At 39.7% G+C, this 15513-nt stretch overlaps 2 protein-coding genes across 15 annotated transcripts in view; one reads left to right on the top strand and one right to left on the bottom strand.

Moving 5' to 3' along the window:
• NDUFAF5 (NADH:ubiquinone oxidoreductase complex assembly factor 5) overlaps nt 1-9024 on the bottom strand; it is a 31424-nt gene extending 22400 nt beyond the window's left edge. For 5 of the 13 annotated variants that reach the window (XM_023753199.1, XM_023753203.1, XM_023753202.1 and 2 more), the window contains exons 1-2: nt 8682-8770; nt 5949-5989 (exon numbers count right to left, since the gene is read on the bottom strand). Coding sequence is in view for 4 of the 13 variants with exons in the window: in XM_023753197.1 (XP_023608965.1) it covers nt 459-522; nt 5949-5989; nt 8682-8921 (345 nt within the window). In the remaining 9 variants the exon portion in view is untranslated. Of the gene's footprint in view, nt 1-458; nt 523-2214; nt 2254-5948; nt 5990-8681 lie in introns of those variants that run through there. The other 8 variants (XR_002829046.1, XR_002829045.1, XM_023753197.1 and 5 more) reach the window with 8 other exon arrangements.
• Nucleotides 8960-15513, top strand: part of ESF1 (ESF1 nucleolar pre-rRNA processing protein homolog) — a 65278-nt gene continuing 58724 nt past the window's right edge. The window contains exons 1-2 of one of the 2 annotated variants that reach the window (XM_014455125.2): nt 8960-9096; nt 10688-11363. In XM_014455125.2, coding sequence (XP_014310611.1) covers nt 10730-11363 — 634 coding nt within the window. In that variant the 5' untranslated portion in view covers nt 8960-9096; nt 10688-10729. Of the gene's footprint in view, nt 9097-9462; nt 9483-10687; nt 11364-15513 lie in introns of those variants that run through there. The other variant, XM_023753195.1, reaches the window with a different exon arrangement.

Genomic DNA, 15513 nt, shown 5'->3' with positions numbered 1-15513 from the left:
CAGTGGCTTATATATAGGGATTAAACCAATAAATGAATGTCTTTATGGTTGAATTAGAAAGTGCAAATTAAAATGGTATAAACATTAATAAAGGATACTTATCACACTGAAATTAATATTTTTCCTAGCTAAAATATTAGCTTAATCACATTCTTTAAATGAATGTCAATTGGATTTTATTGAGAATTATTAAAAACATGTGCACAAAGTAGAAATAAAGAGCAACATATCTTAAATACATTTAAAAAGCTATCATTGGGAGCACTGTATAAAATAGATTCAAAGTAAAGAAAAACAACTTTAAGGAAAAATACTTAAGAGGGGACACAAAACAACCATTAGTTCAACCACTTAAAAAATTAGCAATTCTGATATCATCTAAATATAACTGATTAAGAAATTCTTTCCTTAAAATCAGCCAATTTTATTTCTCAAAGTAAATTAAATAATAAATATACCTTATTCAAATTTTGTGCTATGTAACCTCTTCCACAACCAACATCCAAAGCAAGGGGAAAATCTCTAAAAAACAGACACAGAAGTTATGTTTTGTCTGTAATAATATAGTCCATAAAATAATTATTAAGATCTAATTTTGCTTATAATTCACTAAGAACTAATTTGTAAGTGAATGCAACTTTCAAAAAGTATTATCATCTCTCTTTTCTGCCTTGCAAGTTGTAAGTGCCAGAAAATATACCAGACAGAGAAAGTCTATCTGGTCCAGCCATTCACAGGATCTCACAGTCAACTGGCTTTTCATTTGGAATCCATGACATGGATTCAAAGAACAGATTTAGTTAGTGTATTTTAATTGGATAATATATGCAGATAAAGAGTAAAAAGAAGTTAATGTAGATTAACATGAGCCCAGCTGGTGTGGCTCAGTGGTTGAGCATCGACATATGAACCAGACATATGAACCAGGATAGGTCACGGTTCGATTCCCAAGTTGCGGGCTCAATCCCCAGTATGGGCTATGCAGCAGGCAGCCAATCAATGCTTCTCTCTTATCATTGACTAGAGGCCCGGTGCATGAAATTCGTGCACTTGCGGGAGGTGGGGGGGCCCTCAGCCCAGCCTGCACCCTCTCACAGGTCAGAAGCCCTCAGGGGATGTCCGACTGATGGCTTAGGCCCGCTCCCCACGGGGTGCGGGCCTAAGCAAGCAGTTGGACTCCTTAGCACTGCTGCGGAGGCAGGAGAGGCTCCCACCACTGCCGCTGTACTCACCAGCCATGAGCTCAGCTTCTGGCTGAGCGGTGCTCCCTCTGTGGGAGTGCACTGACCACCAGGGGGCAACTCCTGCATTGAGTGTCTGCCCCCTGGTGGTCAGTGAGCATCATAGTGACCAGTCGTTCCTCTGTCGGGCTGAAACTGGCTCTCCAACATCCCCCAAGGGGTCCCAGATTGGGAGAGGGTGCAGGCCAGGCCAAGGGTCCCCACCGGTGCACAATCAGGGCCAGGGAGAGACATGGGAGGTTGGCCAGCCAGGGAGGGACTGTGGGAGGACTCCAGGGCGTGTCCAGCCCGTCTCGCTCAGTCCCGATTGGCCGGACCCCAGCAGCAAGCTAACCTATTGATTGGAGCATCTGCCCCCTGGTGGTCGCTGCACATCATAGTGACTGCTACTGATTGGAGCATCTGCCCCCTGGTTGTCACTGCATGTCATAGGGAGCGGTTGAGCAGCCTTAGTATATCATTAGCTATCATTAGCATATTACACTTTGATTGGTTGAACGGCCGACTGCACACTTAGCATATTAGGCTTTTATTATATAGGATGTTTCTATCTCTCCCTTTCCCTTTCTCTCTGAAATCAATAAAAATATATATTTAAAAAAACACACAAAAATATTACACATACCTATCAGGAACATACTAATTATCTCTACTTCTCATGACTTAGGTATCATCATATGAAATACCATGAAATATCATATGTTAAACCAGGGGTCCTCAAACTACGGCCCGCAGGCCACATGCAAATACAAATGTTGTATTTGTTCCCGTTTTGTTTTTTTACTTCAAAATAAGATATGTGCAGTGTGCATAGGAATTTGTTCATAGTTTTTTTTTTTAAACTATAGTCCTGCCCTCCAACGGTCTGAGGGACAGTGAACTGGCCCCCTGTTTAAAAAGTTTGAGGACCCCTGTGTTAAACTAAAAACAAAAACACCAACTAAATAATAGCTCACTTTTATTGCAGTCTTACCTGGTTCAGAGTTCAGTAAGTTAACCCAAGGTCATCCAACTAAAAAGCAGCAAAACTTGAATTCGGTCAGTTTGAATCCTTAACCAGAACCATTATCCCCTGTACTATGCTGTCTTCTCTAAATATACCATGTCATACTAAATCAGGACACATTTAATCGTAGGCCATAGGCTTATGAAAAATTTGTGACAAAACTTAAAATTTTACTCACTAATAACATTTTTCCTATTGGAACCAAAAGAGTCCCTTTTCAAGTTCTATTGAAACATATGTCAAAAATATAGAACACCAGTACACAACTGGAGAACCACTGGTGAAAGAGAACCATTTATTTACCTAACACCCTCTATCTTGATTACGAACACAGATAGTGTGGCACTGAGAAGTAAACAGGCTTTGAAACCAGAAAGACATGAGTTACAATTCTGGGCCTGCAATTTACTGGCTCTGTGACCAGAAACAAGTGATTTGATCTTGCTGTATCTCAGTTTCCCCAAGCATAAAATGGAAAAGTTATTATCTCCCTCAGGGTTGGTGTAAAATTTTTAGTAAACAGTACATCATATAAAGTATTTAGGCCAGTACAAATGCTCAGCAGAAGTTAGTTATGAGTTATGATTATCACTAATTAAAATAGTATTAAGTGAGCCTCAGATAATGCAAATAAGACCTTTACTAGTAATAATCTGTGTGGTTCGTGGACACAGACAGTAGTGGGGCGAAGACCTGGGAGGGGAAGGGAGTGGAGAGGATGGGGGTCAATGGCGGGAGGTGGTGAAAGGAGGACATCTGTAATACTTTCAACAATAAAGATAAATTTAAAAAAATAATCTGTGGGTTTTTAAAAATCATCACAAAATTATTGCTGACAATATAAACTACTCTTTCTAATGCCAGAACATTAGTATAAGGACATTTAGACTGGTATTTTAAACTAGTGTCCTGGTGCACGGATTCATGCACATTGAAAGGAAATTAATTAGAAGAAATACTTTAATATCGCTATTTGCATCTTGCTAATGAAAAGAAAATAGGATTCTACCGAGTCTCCTATCTACCTACTCCAGGACTTCTGTGAGGATCAAATGAGATGAGGCATGGGAAAATGCTTCACAAACATTTGGTTAAACTGTAAAATGTTTGCACCTGGCTATAAAGCAAGTTGGGTTCCTGGGCTGAAGAAACTCCAAGGAGGCTAGTTGCTAGAGAGAGGAAGCTGGGCGTTGCTATGTGATGTCACTACCTGGCACCCACAGCCACTGTTTCCAGGCTGGGCTGGGCTGTGGGCCACATTTTATGCCATGGGGTCTTGGCAGCAATGACTGCGATTTGGTGGGGCGTCGCTCTGGTGTGGTGGCGGGGCCGTGTCCCACTTGGGGAAAGCCAAGTGTTGGTTTGTCGGTGGCAGATCTGCAGTGCAGTTTATTTTTAAACTAGAGGCCCAGTGCATGAAATTCATGCATGGGTAGGGTCCCTTAGCGGCTGCTGGCTGTCGACTGCTGGCTGGGGCCTCCCTTCCCCAGCTGCCGGCTGCCAGATAGGGCCTTCCTTCATTCCGCACCACCCACTGGTGGTTAGTGCCCGTCTAACTCCCGGTCGGTCGAACTTCCGCCATGGGAACAATTTGCATATTAGCCTTTTATTATATAGGATGGCCAGTGCATGTTATGGCAGCTCCTGTGTTGAGTGTCTGCCCCCTATTGGTCAGTGCACATCATAGCTACTGGTCAGATGGACAGACACCTAGCTTTTTATATATATAGATAATTTAATTCCAAAGAGTTACTATTAGTTTAAGACATGCTTTTATCCATAATCATAGTTCTTTACACAAACTTCTTTTTTTCAATAGTATGACTTTAAAAAATTATTAAATTCACAAATTTGGAAAATTTGTTTAATTTATTAAATCACAAATGGCCTAAAGTTCAGGCAAATAAAATGACAACAGTATAGAGAATTAGCTATTTTTTAGATCTTTAAAATAATGGAACTAATGAAACAGATGAAATAGGGGCAATTATTTGTAACAATGAAGCTTTTTTTAACCTTATGAAATTAAATCATCCCCATACTATTAAGTAGCAAGGATATAGCTAAAATATGATTGAAAGAGTTTGTGATTTGCCGAAACCGGTTTGGCTCAGTGGATAGAGCGTCGGCCTGCGGACTGAAGGGTCCCAGGTTCGATTCCGGTCAAGGGCATGTACCTGGGTTGCGGGCACATCCCCAGTGGGAGTTGTGCAGGAGGCGGCTGATCGATGTTTCTCTCTCATCGATGTTTCTAACTCTCTCTCTCCCTTCCTCTCTGTAAAAAAATCAATAAAATATATTTAAAAAAAAAAGAGTTTGTGATTTTACAAAATTCTCTTTTTTATAGACAAATGTAATAAATTCATCCCATATTGGTCTGATTTAATGATGTTTTTTAAACAAACAAAAAAGCACAAAAGGTGATTTACTAACATCACAGAGTAACTCTACGCAAAGATGTGGTTCCCACCATCCTATACAATAAAAGTCTAATATGCTAAGTGTCCGGTCATTTGTTAACCAATCAAAGAGTAATATGCTAATGATATGCCGCACAACTGCTCACTATGATGTGCACTGACCACCAGGGGGCAAATGCTCCAACTGGTAGGTTAGCTTGCTGCTGGGGTCCGGCTGATGGGGACTGAGCGAGACAGTCTGGACACGCTCTGGAGCCCTCCCGCGGTCCCTCTCCGGCTGGCCAACCTCCTGCATCCCTCCCCAGCCCTGATTGTGCACCGGTGGGATCCCTTGGCCTGGCCTGCGCCCTCTCACAATCCGGTACCCCTCGGGGGATGTTGGAGAGATAATTTCAGCCTAATCCCGCAGGCCAGGCTGAGGGACCCTAATGGTGCACAAATTCATGCAACGGGCCTCTCTTGTAGTTATAAATTCGAATCTGTAAAGTTTTTACTATGCCTAATATAGAGCAATATCCACCGAGATTTCAATAATTACTTAAAGTGTTCTTTTCTCAAATCTGCCTCTATATAATTATCATAGAACAGTTATTGCCATTAAGAATACTTAAGATAAAATAGCCAAATTCTCTTCTAGCCTGATTGGGAAAAAAAATCTAGGTAGACTATCCTTTGCTTAGATGATAAAGGATTCTGTTGCTATTTTTAGTTAAACTTTTAAAGCTAGGTTTAGTAAATATTAAAAATTCACATGCAATCAATTCTTTCAAAAAATATATTTTTTATTGATTTCAGAGAGAGGAAGGGAGAGAGATAGAAACATCAATGATAAGAATCATTGATCAGCTGCCTCCTGTACCACCCCCTACTGGATATTGAACCCGAAACTCAGGTATGTGCCCTGATTGGGAATCGAACCATGACCTCCTGGTTCATAGGTCGAGGTTCAACTGCTGAGCCACACCAGCTGGCTGCAGTCAATTCTTTATCTCCATTTTTGGAGCTATTTTTCCATTACTGGCTTTTGGCTAAGTCAAGTGGATCAGTCATTCAGGCTCAGAGGGAAGCTAAGCCTTTTGCTTCCATTCATTCTTTCTTTAATGAAGAACACTTGCTCTCTACACATGAAAGAGAAGAGACTTAGAGAGGGATTAAAATCACTAATCCTAGTAATAAATTCGTCCAGATTCTGTCATTCCAGATATCAAACTCTCATCATTTAATCTCTCAAGTCTCCAGTCAAAGTTGATTGTATTTTGTTATGTATTTATCATCACCTACCTGGCTATGTCATACACACGGTCCGCAATCCGACTTCCAACCTGAAGGATTGAAGAAACAATGATGTACACAAGTTAAGATGAATAGGTTTAACAGAGAAGTAACACTCTTTTTCTAGTATTTAACAATCCATAGGTTATTTATATTTCAACATGTTTGTAAGTACTTTATCTCCATTTCAATGTGACTATAGCAACTTTCTTTTCAAATGCTAAATAGGAACATAAGAAATAAAATATCCCAGGAAACAAATTGAGGCAAATCACTTCACAATTCAAGTTAAAGAAAATCAAGACTAAACATATTCTACATATACTATATTCTGTGTGTGTGTGTGTGTGTGTGTGTGTGCGCCACATATAAAGGCTATATACATCTAAGAGCACAAGAATGAAAATCAACAGGAACATAATAGAAACATTAATTATCCACAGATATTAGCATATTGTATATAAAAGTTAAAAAGTATTTAATTAGCTGGGGTGTATTACAGATCAGTATGTAAACTTAATCACTCAATTAAAAACTCTATCATTTGATGACTACTAACAAATTCTGTAGAACTCCTAAATGAGTAAACAACTTCCCTGTGCAATGTCTGCCAATTAGAAAAAGTCAGCCAATTCTGAAAGAAACTGCAATTCCCACGCCTTCCCCAACCCCACCCTAATTTAAAAGAGGTCATAAAAAAGGTGCCTCCTTTCTTTTAAAAATATATTTTGATTTTTCACAGAGAGGAAGGGAGAGGGATAGAGAGTTAGAATCATCGATGAGAGAGAAACATCGATCAGCTTCCTCCTGCACACCTCCTACTGGGGATGTGCCCGCAACCAAGGTACATGCCCTTGGCCGGAACCGAACCTGGGACCTTTCAGTCCGCAGGCCGATGCTCTATCCACTGAGCCAAACCGGTTAGGGCAAAAGGTGCCTCCTTTTGCTGGTATAGCTTCACCTGGCAGAAATGAATGCAGGAGCCTAGTATTCCCCACATTCTACTCATTCTCTCATAAACACCCTGGAGTTTCTAGTAGGACCTGAAAGTTTAGAACATATGTGTATCTGTTGGGGGGTAGGAGTGGAGAAGGGAGGAGGTACAGCAGAAGTCTTTTCCCAGAGTCCACTTTGGACATTATGCCCAATATAAATACCTTGTATTTATTATAAAAAGAACTCTCATATACTTTGTTTCATTTATTCTAGTCCTGTGCATTGGCCAGGCCCCAGTCTAATTGTAATCCAGGAGCTTTTCGTGGAGAAGACTGGCTAGGAATGCCAATCTTCTAAATATATGTCATCATGAACTCTGAGAAGATAATCAATGATCAGATCAGGCCAGGGCTTGCACAGAGCTCTGACCAAAGTAGCAGCTCCGTGTTTGTTACTTGACTTCTATTTTGCTCGACCCCTAAAGAACCAACTACATAGGCCTCAGCTTTGTACTGTCTATTGAGAGAGTAGAAAACCCTCAGTCTCTAGTCTACCTGGGCTGAGAAGAGGAGGTCTCTCAAACCAGCACAGACAAACGAGAGATCTTAATGTATCTTAATCTGATCTTCCCCAAACAAAAATCAGATCCTACCACTCCACTGCTAACATCCATTCAACCGCCTCACATTCCTCTACAGCAGCGCTGGCCAATAGAAAAACCGTAAGAGCCACATGTATAGTTTAAATTTTCCTAGTAGCCACTTTACATTAAAAGAAACAGGAGAAATTAACATATTTATTTAACCCAATATATAAACAATGTAATTTCAACATGGAATCAATATAAAAAGTTATTAGTGAAATATTTTACATCCTTTTCCATATGTCACTGAAATCCAGTGCACTTTATGGACTAGCCATATCTGAAGTGCTCAGTAGCCACATGTGGCCAAAGATTACCATATTAAATGGGGAGCTGAGACAGAGAAGAAAACCCGAAGTCCTTACCCCTTTTGGCTCTTACAACCTGGGCCCACCCTGCCCTCCTCTCCCACACTCTCACCAGGGGGCTCAACGAGGTCCTTTCGGCCTCAGGGGCTCTGCATTTGTCTTTCCCTTTGCCTGCAAAGCCTTCCTCCCCAGATCTCAGGGTGGATTATTATTATTATTTTTTTAAGAGTATTGGTTTTCTTTTTTTTTAAAATATATTTTTACTAATTTCAGAGAGGAAGGGAGAGTGGATAGAGAGAAACATCAATGATGGGAATCATTGATCAGCGGCCTCCTGCACGCCCCCTACTGGGGACCGAGCCCGCAACACAGGCATGTGCTCTTGACCGAAATGGTACCTGGGACCCTTCTGTCCGCAAGCGAAGCTCCATCCACTGAGCAACGAGCTAGGCTCAGGGTGGATTCTAGTGCCTCATCAGATCGTCTGTCGATGGCCTTCCCTGACCATCGCAGTCACTATACCACTTCACTTTATTATCTCACCTTACTTCTTAGCTGACATCAATTTTTTGTTCACTGTCTCGCCTCCCACAAGAATGAAATCTACTGAGGGCAGCGGTCTACTTTGCCCTGGACATATTTATAATTCAAGCAACATGAATGAGTGGATGAATGAATGAGTGAATGTGCGCCTTGCAAATATCCGAGCCCAGCCCTTCCGTGATTAGAGCAGAGGCCCAGAAAGGCAGGGCGCTGCTCAAGGTCACGCGGCGGGATGGGGTCGGTCGGGACCCGGCCTGAGCTTCGGACCGGAGCCCAGGCTCGGCGCCGCCCTCCCCCGCCCCGCGGACTCACCTCCTCCTTCAGGTACTCAAACTTCATAGGCTCGGGCTGCCGGGCCGCCCAGTTCTTCTGTTTCCTCTTCAAATCCCGATCGAAGATATTTAGGGCTTTGGGCGAGGCGCTGCCCGGGGGAGAGACGCCAGAGGCGACCTTTCGGACACCAAGGTTCTTCCCCGGGACCCTCGCCACCGAAGGTCGCCTCCACCCGAGCCAGAACCGGGTCAGCGGCAGCATCTCCCGGAATGGTGCCATTCGCTGGCGCGCCTGTGGCGCGCATGCGCCGCCGCAGCTTTGGCGACTACTCTAGAGCTCTTCGCGGAGGGAAAGCGGAGGTAGTTTGGCCCAGGTCGCCTGCCATTACGGCGGAGCGTCACGCAGAGGATTGTGGGTACGGTCCCACGTGAGGTTTGGAGAAGGCTCCCAGGAGGTGAGTGGGATAGGGTTCTACCGCTACTGTGGAGGGGGCAAGACCAGCCTGTGACAGGAATCGTGAGGGATGCTCCCTTCTTCCTTGCTTTCCGGCCTCATTTGTCAGACTCCCTTGGTCCTTCGCAGGTCCTGTAGCAGCGTCCTGAGGCTTGGGAGCTGGGAAGGAGACCCTCGTTCCGGGCCACCCTGGTGTTCCCCGCGTTAGAGGGTGGGTGTCAGGGAGGGTGGACACAGAGCTGAGGGCGTCCGTCGGAGGTGAGGTCGGGCCGCCTTCCCCGCTCTGGATATCGGAGGTTTGCCCAATGCTCTCCTTCTAAGCGTGTGTCCGCGTTACCTCTGGTCGTTGGATGAGATGGTACCCACCTCGTAAGGCTGTTCAAAGGGGTACATGCTTTAACACATCTAAAACTCGCAGAACACCACCTGGCACGCTGTTATTCATACTACTTTTTTAAATATATATATATATATATATATATATAATCTTATTGATTTTTTTATAGAGAGGAAGGGAGAGGGATAGAAACATCGATGAGAGAGAAACATCGATCAGCTGCCTCCTGCACACCTCCTACTGGGGATGTGCCCGCAACCAAGGTACATGCCCTTGACCGGAATCGAACCTGGGACCCTTGAGTCCTCAGGCCGACACTCTATCCGCTGAGCCAAACTGGTTAGGGCATTCATACTACTTTTAAGTGTGCACGAGGGTTATTGAAACCTATGATTTTTCTTGGCGTATAAATATTGTTTTAAAATTTTAGGGTAAAAATACAGCTGTATCGTCAAGCCTTGCTTTTTTGGAACAAAGCACCACTATCCTGTTTGGTTAGTTACTTTTTGCTCTTAATAACCAATGGCTTTGGACTCTTTACAAAATTTCAAATCGAGATACACTAAACCATTAGTGACTATTTTCAGGAAACAGTGCTAATTACATACACACGTATTCTAATATGTTAGGGGGCGGAGCGGGATCAGCCCATTTGGGCCTTGGTCACTTCTAGAATAAGAAGTCGTAGAAAGACATGATATTTATTAACTAGAGTGAGACTGCCTGGTTCTTGAAGGATGGTCCGATCTAAAGAAGGAGCTTTGTGAGCTAAACCCGACTTGATTTTGGTCTGTTTTGTTAGGAGATTAGCCTTGTAGGACTAAAGGCTGTTTGTCATAACATGAGGCAAGGATTGACAGAGTGAGTGGGACCAGAATGTGAAGAAAAAAATGAGACCAGTTGAAGCTTGGGAATCTTAATTACATTAGCTTTTAACTTGTAATGCATACAGTTATACAAACAGAAATAGAGAAATTCTAAGTGAGCACAGTTGGTTAGTAAGCATTTGTCCCAGAATTCTGCTTGCTTTCGCCTTAAATTTATTTTTTCAAGTACTCTGTGACTGAAAGGGATATACTGATAGCTTTTGGTTTTCTGCATGTGACTCAGACTAAGTTTCTAAATGAAATTAAACTTTTTACTTTTATTTGCATTTAACTTAGACTATATTGTGAATTAGTATTTTTTTCCTGAAACATCTCATTTAATTATATTACTAAGCCTTCATTATTGTAACATTTGTTTTATTTTTCAGTATTTGGTTTCTTCAAGCATTTGTCCAGTCAGACATTTAAAAATGTCATCCAAACAAGAGATAATGAGTGACCCGCGGTTTAAGCGGGTTACAAAGGACCCAAGATTTTGGGAAATGCCAGAAAAGGATCGAAAAGTCAAAATTGACAAGAGATTTCGAGCAATGTTTCATGACAAAAAGTTCAAGTTGAATTATGCTGTGGATAAAAGAGGACGCCCCATCACCCACAGCACTACAGAGGACTTGAAACGTTTTTACGATCTTTCAGATTCTGATTCAGATCTCTCAGATGAAGATAACAAAGCATTAAACCAAAAGAAAATCAAGAAGAAAAAACCCCAGAAAAATGAAATTGAATCAAATCTAGTTGAGAAAAAGAAAGAAACCAAGAAAATTAACCAAAAGGATTCTGGAAATAAAAATGATTTGGATAACTCTGACAAAATTCAGAAAATGAAAAACTCATCCAAATATAAGAAGGTAGATTCAAAAATAAGTCCCAAGAAAGATAGTGAAGAATTTATGCCAAAAAGTACAAAAGGGGAAAAAAGTAATGTTCAACATAATACAGACTTGTGTCCCAAAGGAAGCCTAAGGACAGTAGACTCAGGCACTTCTGAAATTGTGAAATCTCCCAAGATCAAGTATTCTAAGACAAGAAGAGAAATACAGTCAGGTTTGTTGGAATAAATTAAGGATTCCTTGGTATTACATTATTTATATTTATTCTAATCTTTTTTAAATGTAAGCCTATTCAATACGTATTTTTACAGTATAATGGTGTGTATCCAGTGCTTATTTAAAAGTATAAAGGTACGAAAGAAAAAACCATATAATCATTATTAATATTTGATTTAGTACTATAATGGCTAGAAGAGATATAAAAAATTGAGTCCTGAGGTTAAACAATAAATTGGATTTGTGGTGAGCACTAGGAAGAGCTGTATTCTCTAATCAGATAAAGTATTGTTATGTTCTCATCAAATGATAAGAAGAGTTGTGCCTGAAGAAGATAATAGAATTGGGTACTCATTTATTTCTTCATTTAACTACTGTAAGTGATTAGCATTTAGTAGATAGACCATGAGTAAGACATGGTTCCCCTCTCAGGGCTACTGTTAGCTTATATAATGTCTGTGAAAATTAGAAAAAGGTATGCCCTTCTGAACACACAAAACTCACAGTTTGGTGAGGGACAGCATATTTAAGTGAAGCAACAGGTTCTCTTAACATGAGTAGACATAGCTTTTCTACACAGTGTATTGCTTAGAAAGTGGAGTTTGCCTTGATTTCAGCCTATCTTGCCCTTTTGCAGATCCTCTATTGCAAAAGACAGCTCTCTAAACTGGAGCCCTGGTCGAAAGCAGTACGTTTCAGTCACCCCAATAAATTTAATAAACATTTTTTTAAAAGTAGCACTGTCCAATGGAAATATCTAATTTTGAATTTCCTATAAAATATGTTAAAAAGTAAAAAGCAGGTGGAATTAATTATATTAATATATGTAACCCAGTATATAAAACATTATTTCATTGTGTAATCAATATAAAAAATTTATCCAGGCTGACGTGGCTCAGTGGTTGAGTGTCAACCTGGAACCAAGAGGTCATGGTTCCATTCCCGAGCAGGGCACATGCCCAGATTGCGAGTTCGATTCCCAGTAGGGGCATACAGGAGACAGCCGATTGATGTATCTATCTCATTGATATTTCTGTCTCTCCTCCCTTAACTCTGAAATCAATAAAAAAATATATTTTTTTAAATGATAACAAATCATGAGGGGATCGATTAATAAGTAAGTTATGGTACATCCAAGTGTGATTATGATATATGCAGTTTTAAAAATAGGCTACAAAATAGCATAAATGGTATGATTAGCTACTTAAAAATAAATTAGTGGATATATCATAGAAAACAAATTTAGGGAGTTATGTACCAAAATAACCATCCAATTATCTCTGAATGAAAAATTGCTAGTCATCTTTTCTTTTCTCTCTTTATATTTTCTTAATTTTTTTGTAATGAACAATTTTATAATTAGGTGGAAAATGATAAAACTGTTTTTTAAGGAACTGGATAAGTAGTGTTTACAATCGCTACTAGAGCAGTACCATTTAAGAATAGAGGCAATCCCACATTATCTAGCATAAGGCTTTGTATGTGGTGGGCTCTGAGCAAAAATTGAATACTCCAAATATATCTAATATTGTCAAAAATATTAAAATACTACATCTCTTTAAATCTCCCATGTATCACACCCAAAGTGTGATATGTAGTATTACTATCATGTGAAAAGATGTCATATGTGAGATATTCAAAACTTTTTTTATGTTAATAGTTATGTATTTACTTCAGCATCTTAGGAAAAAATGTAACTACCACATTTCAGGGATTTTATTTAGAACAAAGCTAATATTTAAAATTTAATTTAAAAATATTCAATTTAATGAAAAATATTGGTGATATGCAAAAACCATGAAAATGGTATGAAATGACTAATGCTTGATAAATATTGCTATAATTGTTAGGCATAGGCCCCCAAGATGTTATTTCTGAGCATGTTGATTAAAAGAGAATTCTGATGCTTATCTTACAGTAAAATTATTTCACCATTATGATGGTGTCTTCCTAATCCTATATACAGAACTTATAATAATGCCTTTTTATTCTTTCATATCTACTGCCTAGTTATTTTTTATTACTCCCATTCTTTTTTGGTACTAAAATAAAGCCTATTTCCTACTTTTTCTCTTTAAAAAATCCTTTCCATTTAGTTTCAGATCAAATGGCATCTTTGTGAAGCCTTCCTTATTATAAATACCTCTCTGCAGGCAAATTTAGATGTGTCTCTCTCTGTGGTGCTTTAGAATATAGCTTCATAAATCACCAAACAATTTCTTTTTGGTTATGAACTCATCAAAAGCATGGGATCACATTACAAATCATCTCCCTTTTCCCTTTCCCTAGCTCAGTGCTTTTAAATACTTAATAAATATTTGGTCAATGAATGACTATTTTAAGACTATAGGACAGTGATGGCAAACCTTTTGAGCTCGGCGTGTCAGCATTTTGAAAAACCCTAACTTAACTCTGGTGCCGTGTCACATATAGAAATTTTTTGATATTGCAACCATAGTAAAACAAAGATTTATATTTTTGATATTTATTTTATATATTTAATGTCATTTAATAAAGAAAAATCAACCAAAAAAATGAGTTCACGTGTCACCTCTGACATGCGTTTCATAGGTTCGCCATCACTGCTATAGGACCACCCTTTGTAACTAAGTTAGTTACAAAGTTCAAGATTTAGCAGGAAAGTTAAAATTATTATTTCACTCTTTTCAGAGGTGATGTTAGTCACATCACAATTCCTGTTATCACTGCACATGAATAAGTCAAAAATTTTATTTAGTCTACAGCTACAAGCCAGCAGTCTTCTTGCTATGTCTTCTTAGATGACTCAAAGGTACTTGTAATTCAACATATCCATTATGAGTTAACTCATAATCTGCTTGTACCAAACAAATTGGTTCTTTTCCAACATTGGTTGTTTATCTGTCCAGCTAGGTCTGCAAGCCAAAAAGCTAGGACTCATCTTTCACACTTCCAAAACTCCTTTGCCCCGTACTAAACCCATCACTGATCACGATTAGTTTTACTTCCTAATTGACTCTAAAGTCGGAAGTGACTCCATTCTCTTCTCTACATCTCTACTGCCACCAACTTAGTGCTATCTTCATTTCTTGCCTTGAGTATGAACTACACTTCTCTATTCACATCTACTCTGGACTCCCTCCAGTCAGTTTTCTATAGCACAGTCAAGGTAATCTTTTCAATATGCAAATCTGATGTCTTTCCTTCTGAAAACATGTGGCTTCTCATTACTTTACAACAAAGTCAAACCTACATGGTTTTTGGATAGTGTAACACTTTAATTATTGCTTGGCTCCTAGCTATCTGCAATCTAGACATGCTTTCCAGCTTTTTTCTATTAGTGGATCTTTCCATATACTTTTCTTGCTGTGTGGAACATATCCCTAATCTATTTGTCAAGCTGTTTACTTAATCCCTCTTCATCCTTCAAGTAGCAACTCATAGCATTATATAACATTCCTACTTGGCACCTATCCTAGTTGTAATTATATTTTTTAATGTGTAGTTTAAAATTTTTATTGATTGATTGATTTGAGAGAGAGAGAAACACCAATTTGTTGTTCCACATAGTTATGCATTTATTGGTTGGTTCTTGTGTGGTTCCCTGACCAGGGGTTGAACCTGCAACCTTAGTGTATTGGGACAGTGCTCTAATCAATTGAGCTATCCAGCCAGGGCCTAAATGTGTATTGATATGATTGATTTTATCTGTCCATCTACTTCACTCAACTGGAAGTTCGTTGAGGGCTTTGATTGCTTCTCTTTTGCCAATGATTCTATATGAAGCACCTACCACATAGCAGGCACTCCATAAATATTGAATGAATCTATGAATCTACTTATATCACCTGGTATATACAGGGTGTCCCCAAAAAATGAGTACATGCTTTAACAGCAGTTCTCAACCTGTGGGTCACGACCCCTTTGGTGGTCGAACAACCCTTTCACAGGGGTTGCCTTAGACCATCCTGAATATCATATATTTACATTACGATTCATAATAGTAGCAACATTACAGTTAGGAAGTAGCAACGAAAATAATTTTATGGTTGGGTCACAACATGAGGAACTGTATTTAAAGGGCCAGAAGGTTGAGAATAACAGCTGATAGCTCAATTTTAAAAGTGAAATTTATTTTAATAAACACTGTCTTTGTAATTATTCAAAGT

This window comes from Myotis lucifugus, unplaced genomic scaffold (assembly GCF_000147115.1).
Source record: "Myotis lucifugus unplaced genomic scaffold, Myoluc2.0 scaffold_42, whole genome shotgun sequence".
In the NCBI taxonomy this organism is placed as follows: Eukaryota; Metazoa; Chordata; class Mammalia; order Chiroptera; family Vespertilionidae; genus Myotis; species Myotis lucifugus.
Note: the sequence above shows the minus strand (reverse complement) of the source record. Positions and strands in the feature narration are given on the sequence as shown.